Source organism: Hylaeus volcanicus, chromosome 6 (assembly GCF_026283585.1).
Source record: "Hylaeus volcanicus isolate JK05 chromosome 6, UHH_iyHylVolc1.0_haploid, whole genome shotgun sequence".
In the NCBI taxonomy this organism is placed as follows: Eukaryota; Metazoa; Arthropoda; class Insecta; order Hymenoptera; family Colletidae; genus Hylaeus; species Hylaeus volcanicus.
The window spans coordinates 10718747-10733261 of NC_071981.1; the positions used below are offsets into that span (position 1 = coordinate 10718747).

The following is a 14515-nucleotide window of genomic DNA, read 5'->3' on the forward strand; positions in this document are numbered from 1 at the left end:
TTAAACACTTGTAAATCCGATAATTTTCAAAATTTTTAAAAAACCTTCGGGATACTTTCAATTACCACTAAAGACTACAACATATCCAAATTTCATAAAAATTTAAGACGTTAGTCCAAAAAGTGTCCGAATCTCCGTGGAATGACGCTGTCTCTATCCACTTCACAGCTGCGACACATCTCGAGATTTCGATGGATCGATCCGAACGAAAGGAAATCGGTATCTTCGGGAACAAAAAGCGACGGCCTTCGCAACCACGTTCGAACTTCGAAGGACGTGGAAAAAGTCGAACAAAGATCTCAGTCCTCGGCGTGGAAGCACCTGAGAATTCCGCGCAAACCGCATTTATGTTCGCGCGTAAGCGTATCGGAATTCCTTCTGTGAATCAGAAATCGCTAAGCGCCTACGCGCTCGCAGCCGTCGATTTCTTTTTCCGCGTGAGAGAACGCATGGGGGCGCACGAAAATCGTAGTCGAGGCGTGTTTTAACGGCACGTGTTCGCGTGAACAGTGTGTACGTTTCACTTTGTTAAGGCAGCACTCGTTGGAACGAAACACGACCGCCGCTATCGATTCCAAGTCGTCGTAAAACCCCATCAGGAATTTCACGGCGGAGGCGTACGCGTAAGAAGGCTGTTTGTTTAGGTTTGGACGTAACGCAAATACTACCGAGATCCCAGCGTGGCGGGCTTGGCGCCTATATCAATCGAAGTGATACAATATTTGAGACGAATTTAACCCCTCAAGATAGGGCACTTGCCATAACTAGAAATATCAAAAATAGGGGCGAAGAAGATATCGTTCTATACGGTAGATAACTTTAATATTCGAACACTTCAGAGTTTTCACTTTGTCACTTCATAAGTTCATTTTGAATTAAGGGTGAAAAACACATTAAGAGTCCAAGTATTAGGTGTTTCTTGGAATATCTTTGTTTACAGAGAAGAATTTATGTAACGTTTTTATAATTTTAATAATATTTCACGTACGTTTTAAAGTACATTTAGTAATTTTTTCAATTTATTTTACACAGAAATTAAGATCAAAGGAAGGATACAATAACATTCGTACAGAATATTTTAAAAAAATGATTTGCAATATGCCTGAAAGAAGTTATTCGTCAAAAAGGATTTCCGACAAAATATAAAAATACTGTATCTTAACAAAAATTGGTATATTAATTAGAGGTTTTTGAAGCTGTTCGAATATTAAAGTAACGGTAGAAGTAGATACTGTTTTATTTATGATATATTTTATGTGAAACATTATAATTTAAACATTTTAAACTAATATACTTTATACATTTATTAACTTAATGGTTTAGTTAATAAGGCTTAATGCTTTAATCAATTTAACGTAATATATGTCTCAATTATTTTATCCAATATTCTAGACGAAGTCATAAAGCGACAAAGTGAAAATTGTGACATGTCCGAATATTAAAGTTACTCACGGTAGGTAATAGTTATTTCAAATTTTGTTTACATCTGGTAAATATTGAAGGCAATTTTGGAATTCTTCCGTAAGAAGGAGAGGCACTTGTTTTGTATACACCCTCTCCGATTGTTCTGCTGGAACTAGGCAGTTAACACACATATAGGAATGAAAGGAATATTGTTTACGTTTAGTAAATATTACATGCAATTATGGAATAGTTTCGTAAGGAGAAAAGGCATTTGTCGCTTCAAACACCTTCGCTTACTGTTCGTTAAATCGTGGTTTTACTGCAATCCGTTTCAGCTCCACTAGTGCTTATCTTTCGAGGTAATGGAATTCACTTCTTCATCTTCGCGAGTTATTTCTTCAGGCTGATTAAAAGATACCGTTATCCTTTAAGGAGCAACATGATCTCCGAGGAAAAACTATTTTTCATACCGTGCAAAGGGAAGCGTAAATTACTTCGGCTGGAGTATAATGAAGTATGGTGCATGCGTAATTGCGCACTCCTCGTTTGTAACTGTTCAATTCCTTTTACATCATCGGTTACAACTAAACTCGACGATAAACTACACACGTCAGATGAAATTTCATCTTCAGTATACAAGTTTGATTTGAATCGCTCAAACCATATAAAGCCAATAAAATATACTATCACAATAAGTACTTAGCTTTTATGAACTACGCAAGCCTGTAATTTTAACGGACAGGCGAACGCGCATTCGCAAATTACTTTTCTTCGAGAAACCCACGCTAGGCAATTCTCGTGATGAAATCGACTACCTATCGACACAAGTTGTTATCACACGGATTTCGAAAGCCTAAATGTTAATTCTTAGCGTCTAGCGTTAAGAAACTTGGAAACTACGGACACTGGTACAACCTGCCTCTGTTACTTTTAGCCTTGAGCTCCCGTATACTTAGAATTTTTGTTCTCCGTTTTTCTTATATTCTAGAGTTCTTAACCTGGAACGAATTATGTAATTTGATGGTAATTCAAATGCTCTTTGAACACCTTTCCTTTTGATTGCTAATTCATTCATTAAAAGAGCAATGGTTTCCGACGTTTGGCCTACATATCCACGTTAAATACCATTACATATTATTAGTGAAACGTTAGATTGATCTAATCTTTTAAAGTTTATGTTAGTAAAATGAATTATTCTTTGGCAAATGATTCTTTCTCGAAAACTTTTCTTTTTTCACAATATATTTTATCTACAACTTGTCATTAGATTGCGAATTTTTATACATTTATGTATAAGATGTTAAATATACGAACATATAAAAGGATGTGCTCAAATACATAGATATATGAAATACAAAAAATAAAATGTACATTACAACGTTTAGAAAACAAACAAAAAATATACGTGTCGAATTGAGTAACCTCCTCCTTTTCAAAGTTGGTTAAAAATGTACTTTAAGTTTCAAGGTACAAGGATTGAATTTGTACACACATCTGCAATCTATTCATAATACTAAATTCTGATTTAAGCGTTATTTATTACGTAAATATTTGAATTGGGATAGCGATCCAGTAATTGGCACACGACACTCTGACGTCCGTAGCTATAGGATCCCGTATAATCCCTATTCAAGGTACACAATTTAGCCCGCGATTCAAGGGTTTGTAATACAAAAGGAACGTATTGACGCTATAAACGACACGCACTGGAAGGTTAATCCTGGTATTCTCATTGAAACGTGCTCGTTCGGAACGACTGCAGCTTAGCGAAAATCCGAAAGAGATGGACCTAGTTTCACCAACCAAGTTACACCCTGAAAATCTTTGCACGGACACGTACAAGACTCTTTCGGCCACGTGTAACGCAGTTTGCTGTGTCCAAGATAGGTCGTTACAGATGTAAATAAAGTGCAGCTTGCAGTCGTAAAATCAGTCTGCACGTGTTTTCGGAAGGCTGGAGTGGCAATACTCGCAAAAGCGTCGGCCAATTATAAATCTTCGACTCGCAACATCTGGCTTATCGACAGGTTAGGCTTCGAATGCTTACAATTAGCTATTTCAGTTTTAGTCTCACTCTCGGAATTCTGGTAGTCGTGAGTCACCGATTGGTGAAGCGAAGAAGATTGATATACAAAATGGAAAGTTAAGTACATAATGGATCGAAATATACCCTAAAGGTAAATCGATTAAGCTGCGAACAAAGATAGAACATCTCCTTTTCTTCTTTAATCCTTGTTCGCAGCCTAATAAGTGGCAACTAGAACTACAAAACGATAAATTAGTCTAAGCAAAAGTTATCTTATTAAGGTTCCATTTAAAAAAATTAATTTTGTTTATTTTATTAATTTTATCTCTCCCACAACTTCACTTACAAGAAATTATTTACTCCATATAATTAAAACGATACGTGTAACATACATATACGATACGATATAGCATATCAGGCAGTCAGCACAGATAAGTTGAAGAGTAACGGTCAGAGTCGAAGTGTAAACTTAGGATGTAAATCTATTTTATTTTATTTAAATTAAAAAATTTTATTTAAATATTTATTTTATTTTATTTATATCGATTTTATTAAACTTGCCTGAACGTCTAACGTTAGTTCACGTAATGTTCCCATTAGCGCTAAATAACTCTTGTAAAAAGATTTTGTTGGTAGCTTCATTTTCTCATGAAATATTCAATCAGTCCGCTTTAAACGAAACACTCTGTATATATTCGTCTACATTTCGCTGAAATTACACTGACAACGAGTTGTGAATACTAATTGATGGTTAAAATTAATTTTCACGTGACAAATCTATATTTAATTTTATAGAGAACCGCCTGCGCAAACGCAGCATTAATCTTGACACATGAATATACAGACGCGTGTGTACTCATATGACGTACGCATCTGCGAACGGGGTGATCTGGTGTCTGGTTTATTTTCGGTGCACGCATCCCCTCGTAGCCGGCGTATCTGAAGGGTTGATAGCGTATATGCGCCGCGCGTGGCCAACGTCTGTCCCCGAGTTAATTATGGACTAATTGTCAAAACCTCTTGTCTCGTCTCCTAGTCTTTACCGTACATTTTTTTTATTGCCCTTCCTCCGACAACAGGACGCCGTCTTCCTTCCTCTCCTTTTTCTCCCGTGGCATAGATCCATACGGCGGGACGTATCCTTTCCTGGAACTCCTATACTTTTCAAACCTACCCCGTTCGCTCTAAAACAACGAACTGCCAACGAATGGCATTTAACCCTCGAATAGGCACACGAGGGCCTAGTAGACCCCTGCTAGGGTGAATTGTGTTCCGCTGCTGAATATACGATAGGCTGACTATTTTTACGACGTATTGTGTATGCACATTGTCACCAACGTCGAAAATAAAATTGAAAATAAAATTAAAAAAATATATATATATATTTACTACAACTGAACTTAAATGATGCAAGTAGACAAGTTATTATGTCGTCGCTGATAGTGGATGTCTTGATGTAGATTATGATGACTCCATTGTTGAACTGGCTGAAACTAACTGAAGATTGACTGCTTCAAAGTGATTGCGGATGACTCTTTGATTCTCTAAGTGATCCTCCTGTGTCGAATTGAGTCCTCTTATATGCTCGCTGTTGTTTGGTAATTTTCCTTGGTCGCACTTCTTATGATAAACATGTTTTGCATCGACGGTGTTGTTATCGATATTTAGTCTTTCTGAGCAATGTTTGTAATGTTTGTGTACGTATGTACATATTTGGTTAGTCGTCGTTTGATTAATAATTTTATACTTTATATTGCATTGTAGATTTTATATAAAGTCTCTATAGTATGATGTTCTAAATTATATTATAGATTGTAGTTTTCCTTTAGAAATTATATAGAATCTTATTATTGCTTTGCAACAGCAACATGTCTTATACAGTAGAACCTCGTCCATTCATACTTTGGATATGCGAATGAATTAATTGCAGCCGCTGATATACAAACACAAACTCATAGTTGGGCCTCTACTATCTGAAGTTCAGATTTTGAACTGAGAGCGAGTGTAACTTCAGTCATGCGAACATGTTTTTGTATGATTTATGTGAACAATCATTTAATTGCATCCAAAATAAATTCCATGTGTATCACAGAAAAAAACAGTTGAATACGAACAGAAACGATAACTATCTAGACATCCAATTTGGTTTGATTATTTTGATTAATATTATATATTATTTATTCTCTTTTTTTAAATACAGAATGATTTTGTTTGTTATGATTCATATTGTTATGAAGAATTAAATATTTTATGTTTTTGAGTAGATATATTAATCGTTTGTAATTCATAAAATATATACTGCCCATTTATTAAATGCAGTTTTCAAAAAATCGTAACTTTCGGGTTAGTAAACTTTCCTTGTTAGACAAATTGCACAAATATGCTCGACCTCGGATTTCCGAATACAGATCTTTATTATCCGTACTGATAGGAAGAGTTGGACGGGATAGCTGGTGAACTATTATTATCCTTACTACTTGGTTATCTGTGTTGCTTCATCCTCCGACTTTCTCGGATAAAACAAGTTTCATTGTAGATAGAAATCTTGTGCTATCGCAGCAATCATTTATTTAGTACTACTCAAACATTTCGGCAATATTTTTCGTGGCCCATCGAGAGTCTCCGTTGAGAACCTCTATTCCGAACGACAGACAGCGTCGGCTCGAACCGCTATTAGGAAGTGATAGACAAGCCTTATATCGCGATTATCCCGATTGTGGATAAGACTAGACGGAAGATTGGCTACGATCCACGTTAAAACGGCCTCATGGCAGTTTGATGGCTCTGTTCGATCGTGCGATAAGTTCTAACTCTAGTTAACATACCCACCCTAACGACAGCTTTCGATCTTGGTTGCAGACGACCATAAAGGTGTACGCGAACTGCCTGCGGCCGGACATCGAGTACAAGACCCTCGGTATTACCTACCAGACGACCTGCCGCGAGGTCGTACAGAACCTATTGAACAAGTATCGGATGAGGCACCGCGACCCGAGGCTGTTCTACCTAACCATGGAGGTCACTGTGAGAAGACCCAACGTGAGGACCGTCCTGCCCCTCGACGAGGACGCGAGGCCTGCCGTTTTGCAATCGTGTCATCCTCGCGGCGATTCCAGGTACGATTCCGAGCTCCTCCCGCGCGTACTTCTTCGCTTGCCCCCCTCTTCGGTTTCGGTCGGCTTCGTGACGTAATTTCAGGGTTCGCGACCGACCGTAAACGCGACTTCTTGTGGGTCGGTGAGCACGAGCCAACGACGAGCAACGTCCTTTCGAGTGGATTCCCTTTGTTCTTGGGGTTCAAGTTGTCTGGTTCGACCACGCGAGACGTGCATTTATTTATGCCAACTGAGGGACTCGTTGACCCGCTTACGGTTCGAGATTTTTACCTCGAACGAATACAGCGCGAGGAAATAAATCGGAGATTTGTTCGGTCTTCCAGGGACAGAATTGCTGTTATCGTTTATGGTCTAGACCAGTGTTACCCAACCTTTTTTGTGTTATGCCCCACCTAAACTTTTTTGATATGCTTATCCCCCCTCCCTCGATATAAATTTGAATATTTAAAAATGGAAATGTTCAGTGAAGAAACTTGAAGGATACGTTTTAGGAAGAAATCACTAGGAAATTATTGTGCAAACATACTAACTAAATTTTCAAAACATGTAATGGAGAACTGAAATTCAAGTACAAAATAATTTTGATGAAAGACCTTTCTATATTATTTTAATTATTAGTAATTGTTTATTATTTAAATTTAGTGAGATCCTTGCGCTTGGTGCTCGTTCCAAAGAATTTAATTAACTTCAGTCTCGAGTCTCCCCGTTTAGTTATATCCAGTACATTTTCAAATTGTCCTCCTTAACATTCGAATTGCCCCCCTGTGAGACGTGGACCCCACGTTGGGAAACACTAGTCTAGCGGACAATCGAGATTTTATTTTTTCTCCTTTTACTCTGATGAACTAGAATTTTGAAATGGAAATCTTTATTTAGCTATTTGCACACGAAGAAGTGGAAAATTTGTCTCTATCACCAACATTTTTCTTGATTGAATTTAACTAAACACGTTTCAAAACATATAAAAAATCAAAAGAATTTATTTTTTGTTAGTTCATTCTACATTAATAATAATAATAAAAGAAATAACGACAACATGATAAGATTTGAAATAGTCAACGTATAAAGCAACATGGCAGTTACAATGATAAAGTATAGTTTTTTCTTAATGATAACCTTTGAAAGATTTTTAGAAGTGCGCAACGCGCGCATGTATGCGCTAATGATGCAATCAAATTAAATGAGATAATTGGTATATTTAATATTATATTTGAATAATATAATTTTCTTCAATTAAAATTTTCATTTAAAATATTTATTAAATGAGCCAAACAACATGTGTTGCAAATTAATTTTACGATGGTTTCTAAAAATCTAATGCATTTTTCTTGACACAAAGTTTCACTAGCGAGTGCTTACGTTATTAGATGTTGAGTAATGCTTGAGACGTAATGTCCGTGCCATGTCATATTATCATATCGTATCAATGATTCAAAACTAATCTAGAAAATTTACGAACCGTGTGCATATTAACATTAGTTATATCTTTATTGTATCACTAAGTATTCTTAACTATCGCATAAACAAAAACATTAAGCTATTAATCGAAAGAAATATTTAAGTTATCCACTTTATTATAAATTCTCTGTCGCGCTATCCTTGATAACGTGAACATCGATCATCGATCTCCAACAATTATAGCACTATGCTTCCTTGTACCATTTCTAATATATGTACCATTCATTTCTTCGAATTAATGTTTCCATTCCTAAATTATAGTTCTAAACAATTATACACACACACATATTGCTCAGAATTTGATTGAACAACAATTATGAATTCGTCTCTTATTTAAAAATATTGAACGGTATGCCGTACACGGAGACTATAGGAATGGGGGAATGTATGGTGAATAAATGTTAGGATTGGTAATGTCGAAGCTTCTGTCTCTCGAAACACGAAAGACTGGAAGTCAGCTATGTTTTCTCGGTAGCTCGAAACTTCCGGTGAAGGTATACGTTACGTAGACAGTCGCTGTTTGACTAGAAGCTCGAACCCCGGTGTTTTTACGTGGAAGTAGTGTTCGTCGATTCCTTTTGATCTCGCCGGCTTTTACGATAACCAGGATTCACGGATGTTTTCTTGTTGCAGATTCTCATTGCAAACACGCCGCGGCGGACTTGTCAAAATATACGACAGCGCGCTCATGTCCGGGGTAAGTTACATGCTAAGTCTCATCCAAATATTTCAATCAAAAAATTGATCTGCCAATCTACTACAAAATTGTAATCAATCTCCAATGGAAGTTTGATTTCTCTAGTTACTCCAGTTACTGTACTCTGCTTCACTTCATTTTATTTTCTTCTTTTCTACTCTATCTTCATGAGTTAATCCAACTATACTATTATTGCTGATTATGCGTAATCAATCCATTCATACCTTTTCTCGTACTTTTACTCCAAAGCACGAATTAAATTTCACACACATGACATGATTTGCCTCTGAAGTACGAGTCTGTCTTACTAAACTATTTCTGCACTTACTCCTGATTACGAGCAATTAATCAATTCGCATCTTAATTCCGTTTCTCGTATTTTTACTCCAAAGCAAGAGCTAAAATATTAAATTTCCAAAATTTAGACATGACATAGTTTATCTCTAGAGTATGGATACTAACATCAGGACCGTCTCTTAGCGAGACTCTCAGGAACGTGATTACGATTATCGTTTTATGGTTTACAGTCCAAGTACAAGAGCCTGTTGGTCTCCGAGCAGACCACCGTAGACGAGCTCATCCAGATGTTGTTGAGTTGCTACAGCTCCAAGGAACGTGTTGAGCAGTTCTCTCTCTACGAGGTCTGCGAAGGCGAGGAGTACCAAAGGAAATTGCATCCTGACGACTCACCCCTTAAGGTCACGCAACGGTGGACAAGCGCGGATCGCCATCTTCGCATAAGGCGCAATCCTGACTACAATCCGTACAGAAGAAAAGTAAGTCCGCCTCTACCGTGACGTGAAAGACGCCACAATCGCTACGCAAGGAGGAGCAGAAATTTTTATGACGTATAGATGACGAATAACGCTCTGTACAGTGATTTATGCGCAACGTTCATTCCATCGAACGGTTATTTAGATAATCTCTTATTCGTTCCACGTGGAATACAATTTGATTGCAATTTTTATTGTGCAACTAATGCATCAGGAGTTGTTTATTTTCAATAAAAATTCAATTTTCATTTACTTTGTTAGGTACCAATTGATAAAGTTGTCAAAGATAAAATTATCATTATTGCACTTTCCAGAGCAATTATAATAATATTATGCAGTATGAATACAGTTACTTTGAATGCAATTATGTGGTACCAGTACATTGCTCCGAAGAGTCCAATAGTTGTACTTATTATAAAGAGTTTTGTGGCGGATCTTGGGCGAGGCGCCATTTTTTATGCTCATTGAAACCCATTTCAACTTTATATTTTGTGAATACTATTGGCACGAGCAAATACAAATACATTAAAATTGATTGTAGTCATTGCTTAGCTTCTATTCGTTATTTGAAAATTGTATATAAACAAGAGTTTTATCTACCTCCGTCGTTGAGATGTAATAAGCGAACAGCCTTACAGTTTACAGTTCGAACTCTCCTGCAATTCAAAACTTGTCGATATCGCGAAATGAAATCTTCATTAGAATACAAAAACGAGTTGTCTGCGCGAGCAATGATTAACAAGGAGGTAAACGATTTCTGAACAAGCTCTCACGCCTCAAACAAAGACATTCTTTTCCTCGGATGCGCTCCAACATGGCCGAACCTAATTACGCAGCGTACACGAGCGCATCCCGTGCGTCTACCGTCGTTGAGCATTATTCATAAGAATATAATAGAAAGTCAAATTCGTTACACAATCGTCGTGTTCGCAGAGCATGTGGGCGTCAGACTCGAGCATCAGCATGGCGATGTCAAGACTGAACCTTCGCGGCAACCATCAGGCCCATTACCACCAGACGCACGACAACAACAATCATTTGTTGCTGTACCAGCCGAAAGACCACACGTCGATCAACAACAACAACATTCACAAGGTGGACCAACACCATTTGTCGTTGGGCTCCCTGAACCAACAGCCAAGGATCGTCGTACCCCATGCAACGCAGCTGCCCCAACTTCAAGTCCCGCGGGTGCAGAACTTGCCTCAGAGTGTCCCGTCGACCCCAATCACATCCAAACACGTCACAGCGTCCTCTTACGCGGACTACGAGAATTATCTATTCATATAAAAGTTTGGGTTTTTGGCTGCACCCAGCACTAACTTGAAACAAGCGAATGCCACTCGACGCAAACCCCTGAAGTCTGACAGCAGAGATGGACAAAATTTTATTCGAATAATACGTGACGAATACGAGCGAACACTGTCCAATTATATAGATTTATTCTGGAGGTTTTTTCGTTTATTTGATGAGTAGTTATGCTGCGTTTACGTGTTCAACGTGAAATGTAATTTCGTTATGTAATTTAAAGTCTAAATTTTATTTAATATGTAACGGATGAAATGTCGTTTATCTTTTATTCGTTATTCGAAACTTTCGACTGGACAAATATTTTGCCCAAACTCTGATACACAGACGTTAGCTGCACTATAGTTTCAGTGCGCTGAGCAGTATTTGATCGGCGTCAAGTGGCGGCTCCACTGCCAGAAGTTGGCGAGAAGCTGAACAGAGACTTTCGACGAAATCCGAGAAAATGCTTCTGTCGCGATTAGCTCCCGAAGTTTGGTATTATTTATTGCAAAGGCAGTTCAGACGTTTGAGGAAACTGTCACTGATGGATTTGGTGTAAACGAAACCACGTGACTGCGATGAGACTAAAATGACAGGGTGAATGACCTGAATAAGTGCAGGTACAAGAGAATTAACTTGGTAATTGTTTTTCTACGTTTTTCTATTTATAAGTTGTAAATTATGTGATAATCTCGAAGCAACGAAACTTCATTATCGATCCTTGTTTATTGCTAAAACCATCAGAGAGTATGACGAGTATTTTTCAGAGGAACTAAAACAATTTAAAATTAATTAATTTTGTATCGAAGAACAATAGATTAAGGTATTCGAAGAACATGGAAATCTACGTACATGACGCAACTATAGCCTAATGCGTTGGTACCAATGTTTATACAAGAGTCGACCTTGGAAAGGAAAACTAAAATGACAAATTTTGTAATCCCTACTCGGTAATGTAATATGTTAAATAGCTTTCCCGTCGATTTATCAACTATATGTCAAATTTTTGTGTGTTTCGAATCACTTTGTATGGAATCAATGTGATACTCTCGTAGTCACGTGGTTTTGTCGAGACCCTGCGAACAGAACATCGATATGAAAAAATTAGTTTGAGAGGTATTAGAGGAAGACGGGTTAGTGTTTCAACTATGTCGCGTCGGTAAGGAGGAACAAAGAGAATTTAAGATTATAGTCAATAGCGAGAGAAATTGTACCAAAGGTAGACGTATGAAAGTTTAGATATCTAATGTATCCAGCCGTATACGTGTAAATGTTTTATATTAGAGAGGTATTTTAAGAAAATCGAGATATAATCAGAGGTGGTTTTATTTTTGATTAATGGCGTTAATTCTTCGGGATTCGTTCGAATGCAAGTGGAAAAATATTTAATCGATATCGATTCCTTAAATTAAATCTAGAAGAAACGATTAAAAGAAATATCAATATTCTTAAAATTTTATACATTTCTAATACAAGAATAAACATAGTTCACAGCAGTCCCGTAGGATTGAAGGTCTGTATTTATGCTCCCAGAGGTGCATTTACTCGAAATACACCGCGAGACACGGCTTCTATTATTTATTTATAATATCTGTAAAGCGTTTAAGATAAGATAGCCTGGAATATTAAGTTATTATCAGAATACTGTATGTAAGTCTCGTGTAATTTCGTGCAATCGGATTAAGCGGGATTCGAATATATTCGTGTAAATAGAATCCAATGAGTGACGAGTATTTGAATGACTTTGGCAATTACCGTGTGGTCAGTTGCGGATGCAAATATTAACGATTCTTTATGCCACGTTTCGTTCCTTTTGCCTTATTCGAAATTAACCAGTTTTCCTGTTTTCGCTGGCATTTATAAAACGTTATATTTTTCTATACTTTATTGTACATAAATGCTCGAGCGTTTTCCGCGTTCCTCGCCCTTTATTAAGGTGAACGTTGAATCCATTGCCAAAGAATCGGTACGATACGTATATGAAACCTGTAGATTCAACCGAGCCGAGAAAAACGAGGTGGTCAGTAACGTTTCGAGTTCTAATTTCGATTTCTATACTGCAATGTAGACTAGACGAATACCGTCACGAGATCGCCGTGACTTATTCCAGCAAATGTAACGAGTACAATGAACCTTGTATTATTCTAACGCGACACAACCACTTAGAATGTAAATATACTTTTGTATCGTCGTTTGTAATTCACAGAAGAAAGTATCGTTTCACCTGTCCGAAATCGGTCAATTCTTTTCTACCCTTAACCGCCATCTCCAAAACGAAAAACAAACTGATTGTATTAGATGTAGAAATTAATACTGTCCCTATATTCATTCATTCATAACACTAGTTTCAGCAGTTATATTTATTCGTCATTTTGTTACGTTCAAGTACCCTATTTTAAGTTCCCGATTTGATTTGCATTTGAATCATAATAAATTAGCAACAATAAAACAATAAGTACAGTTATGTGGCTACTAATGTTCGTACAGATGAATTGTAACGATGATGAATAGATGTAATGATGATGATAGATGAATTGATCATCAGGTTGAGACTTCGAATAGAGATCAGGTTGAGGACTTGTAATCACTTGAATGTACTAATATGATGAGAAATATGTCTGTTGAAACTAGAATTATAAATGGTTCAATATAGAGACACAGAATTAATTTATACGCCTAATACAATACTGGGAATATTTCTTGCATCGTCCACGAATTCATTTAATATCCATTGTTGTATGATTGGTAAATTGGTCGATGTTCAACTTGTATTAACCTAAGTATTAAACTATATACTTATCACACAGTAATATCTTTTCAATAATTATATTAACTAAAGCCTAATTCATTGGTATTATAAATCTTAACCTAGGTAAAAATAATAACATTAAATATTTGCGGGATGGAACAAATATTTTCAGTATTATATTTTCTATGTTGTATGCAGAATTATTATTTTATTTTAGTAAACTTTTGTATGTTAATATAAAAAGAGATTTACCGAATTCTTTTTATGGGCCAATTTAGAAAATTTAATTTTAACTAGACTGCGGACTTCATGTATTTTTTATGATATGAACTAGTATAATAAATACATGCTAAATATAATCAAAAGGTATGTGCATTTATGGAAAATGAAATGACAATATTATTATAATAATTGGAAAATATATCGAACATACAATATATATATATATATTTTATGTATATTTTATGTATATTTTCTATATTATCGTAAATAATATGTGCATAAAATCTGCAGTATGAGTATAACATTTATATATTTATGGCGACTCTAGAACAATGAGTCGAAACGTAAATGAATAATATCTATTTTACACTGTAAAATTATTATCCTTCACTTCATTTAAATCAGACAGATCGTTGATACTAAAAGAGCCTTATACTTTACATGATTCTCATGCCTCACATCAAAGTCGGTTCGGTATACTTCATTGTTAACACCAAAAAATAAAACTACGTAGTTAACAATTTCAAATTGTACCAAGGAATCTAAAATATTCAAGAAATGAAATAGGAAAATAATGTAAGTCGACATTTCAATGGAATTGAAGTAATAACGCGCACGTCGTGTGATGATAAAAATTTTATTTACAAATGCGACAAATGTAGGAATTTTGGGCACCAGTGACGTACCGGAGAGAAACGAACGGTAACGGTTGATCGATTACCGGTCGCTTTACTTTCAGGTTTCGATTAATCATCATTCTCGCTCTTCCCAAAGCCTTTG

The 14515-nt window shown here is 36.4% G+C and overlaps 1 protein-coding gene across 1 annotated transcript in view; it reads left to right on the top strand.

The window, feature by feature from the left end:
• Window positions 1-14206, top strand: part of LOC128878682 (uncharacterized) — a 67322-nt gene extending 53116 nt beyond the window's left edge. The window contains exons 3-6 of the mRNA XM_054127093.1: window positions 6290-6546; window positions 8638-8701; window positions 9229-9477; window positions 10408-14206. Coding sequence (XP_053983068.1) covers window positions 6290-6546; window positions 8638-8701; window positions 9229-9477; window positions 10408-10764 — 927 coding nt within the window. The 3' untranslated portion in view covers window positions 10765-14206. The remainder of the gene's footprint in view (window positions 1-6289; window positions 6547-8637; window positions 8702-9228; window positions 9478-10407) is intronic.
• Window positions 14207-14515: the final 309 nt, after the last annotated feature.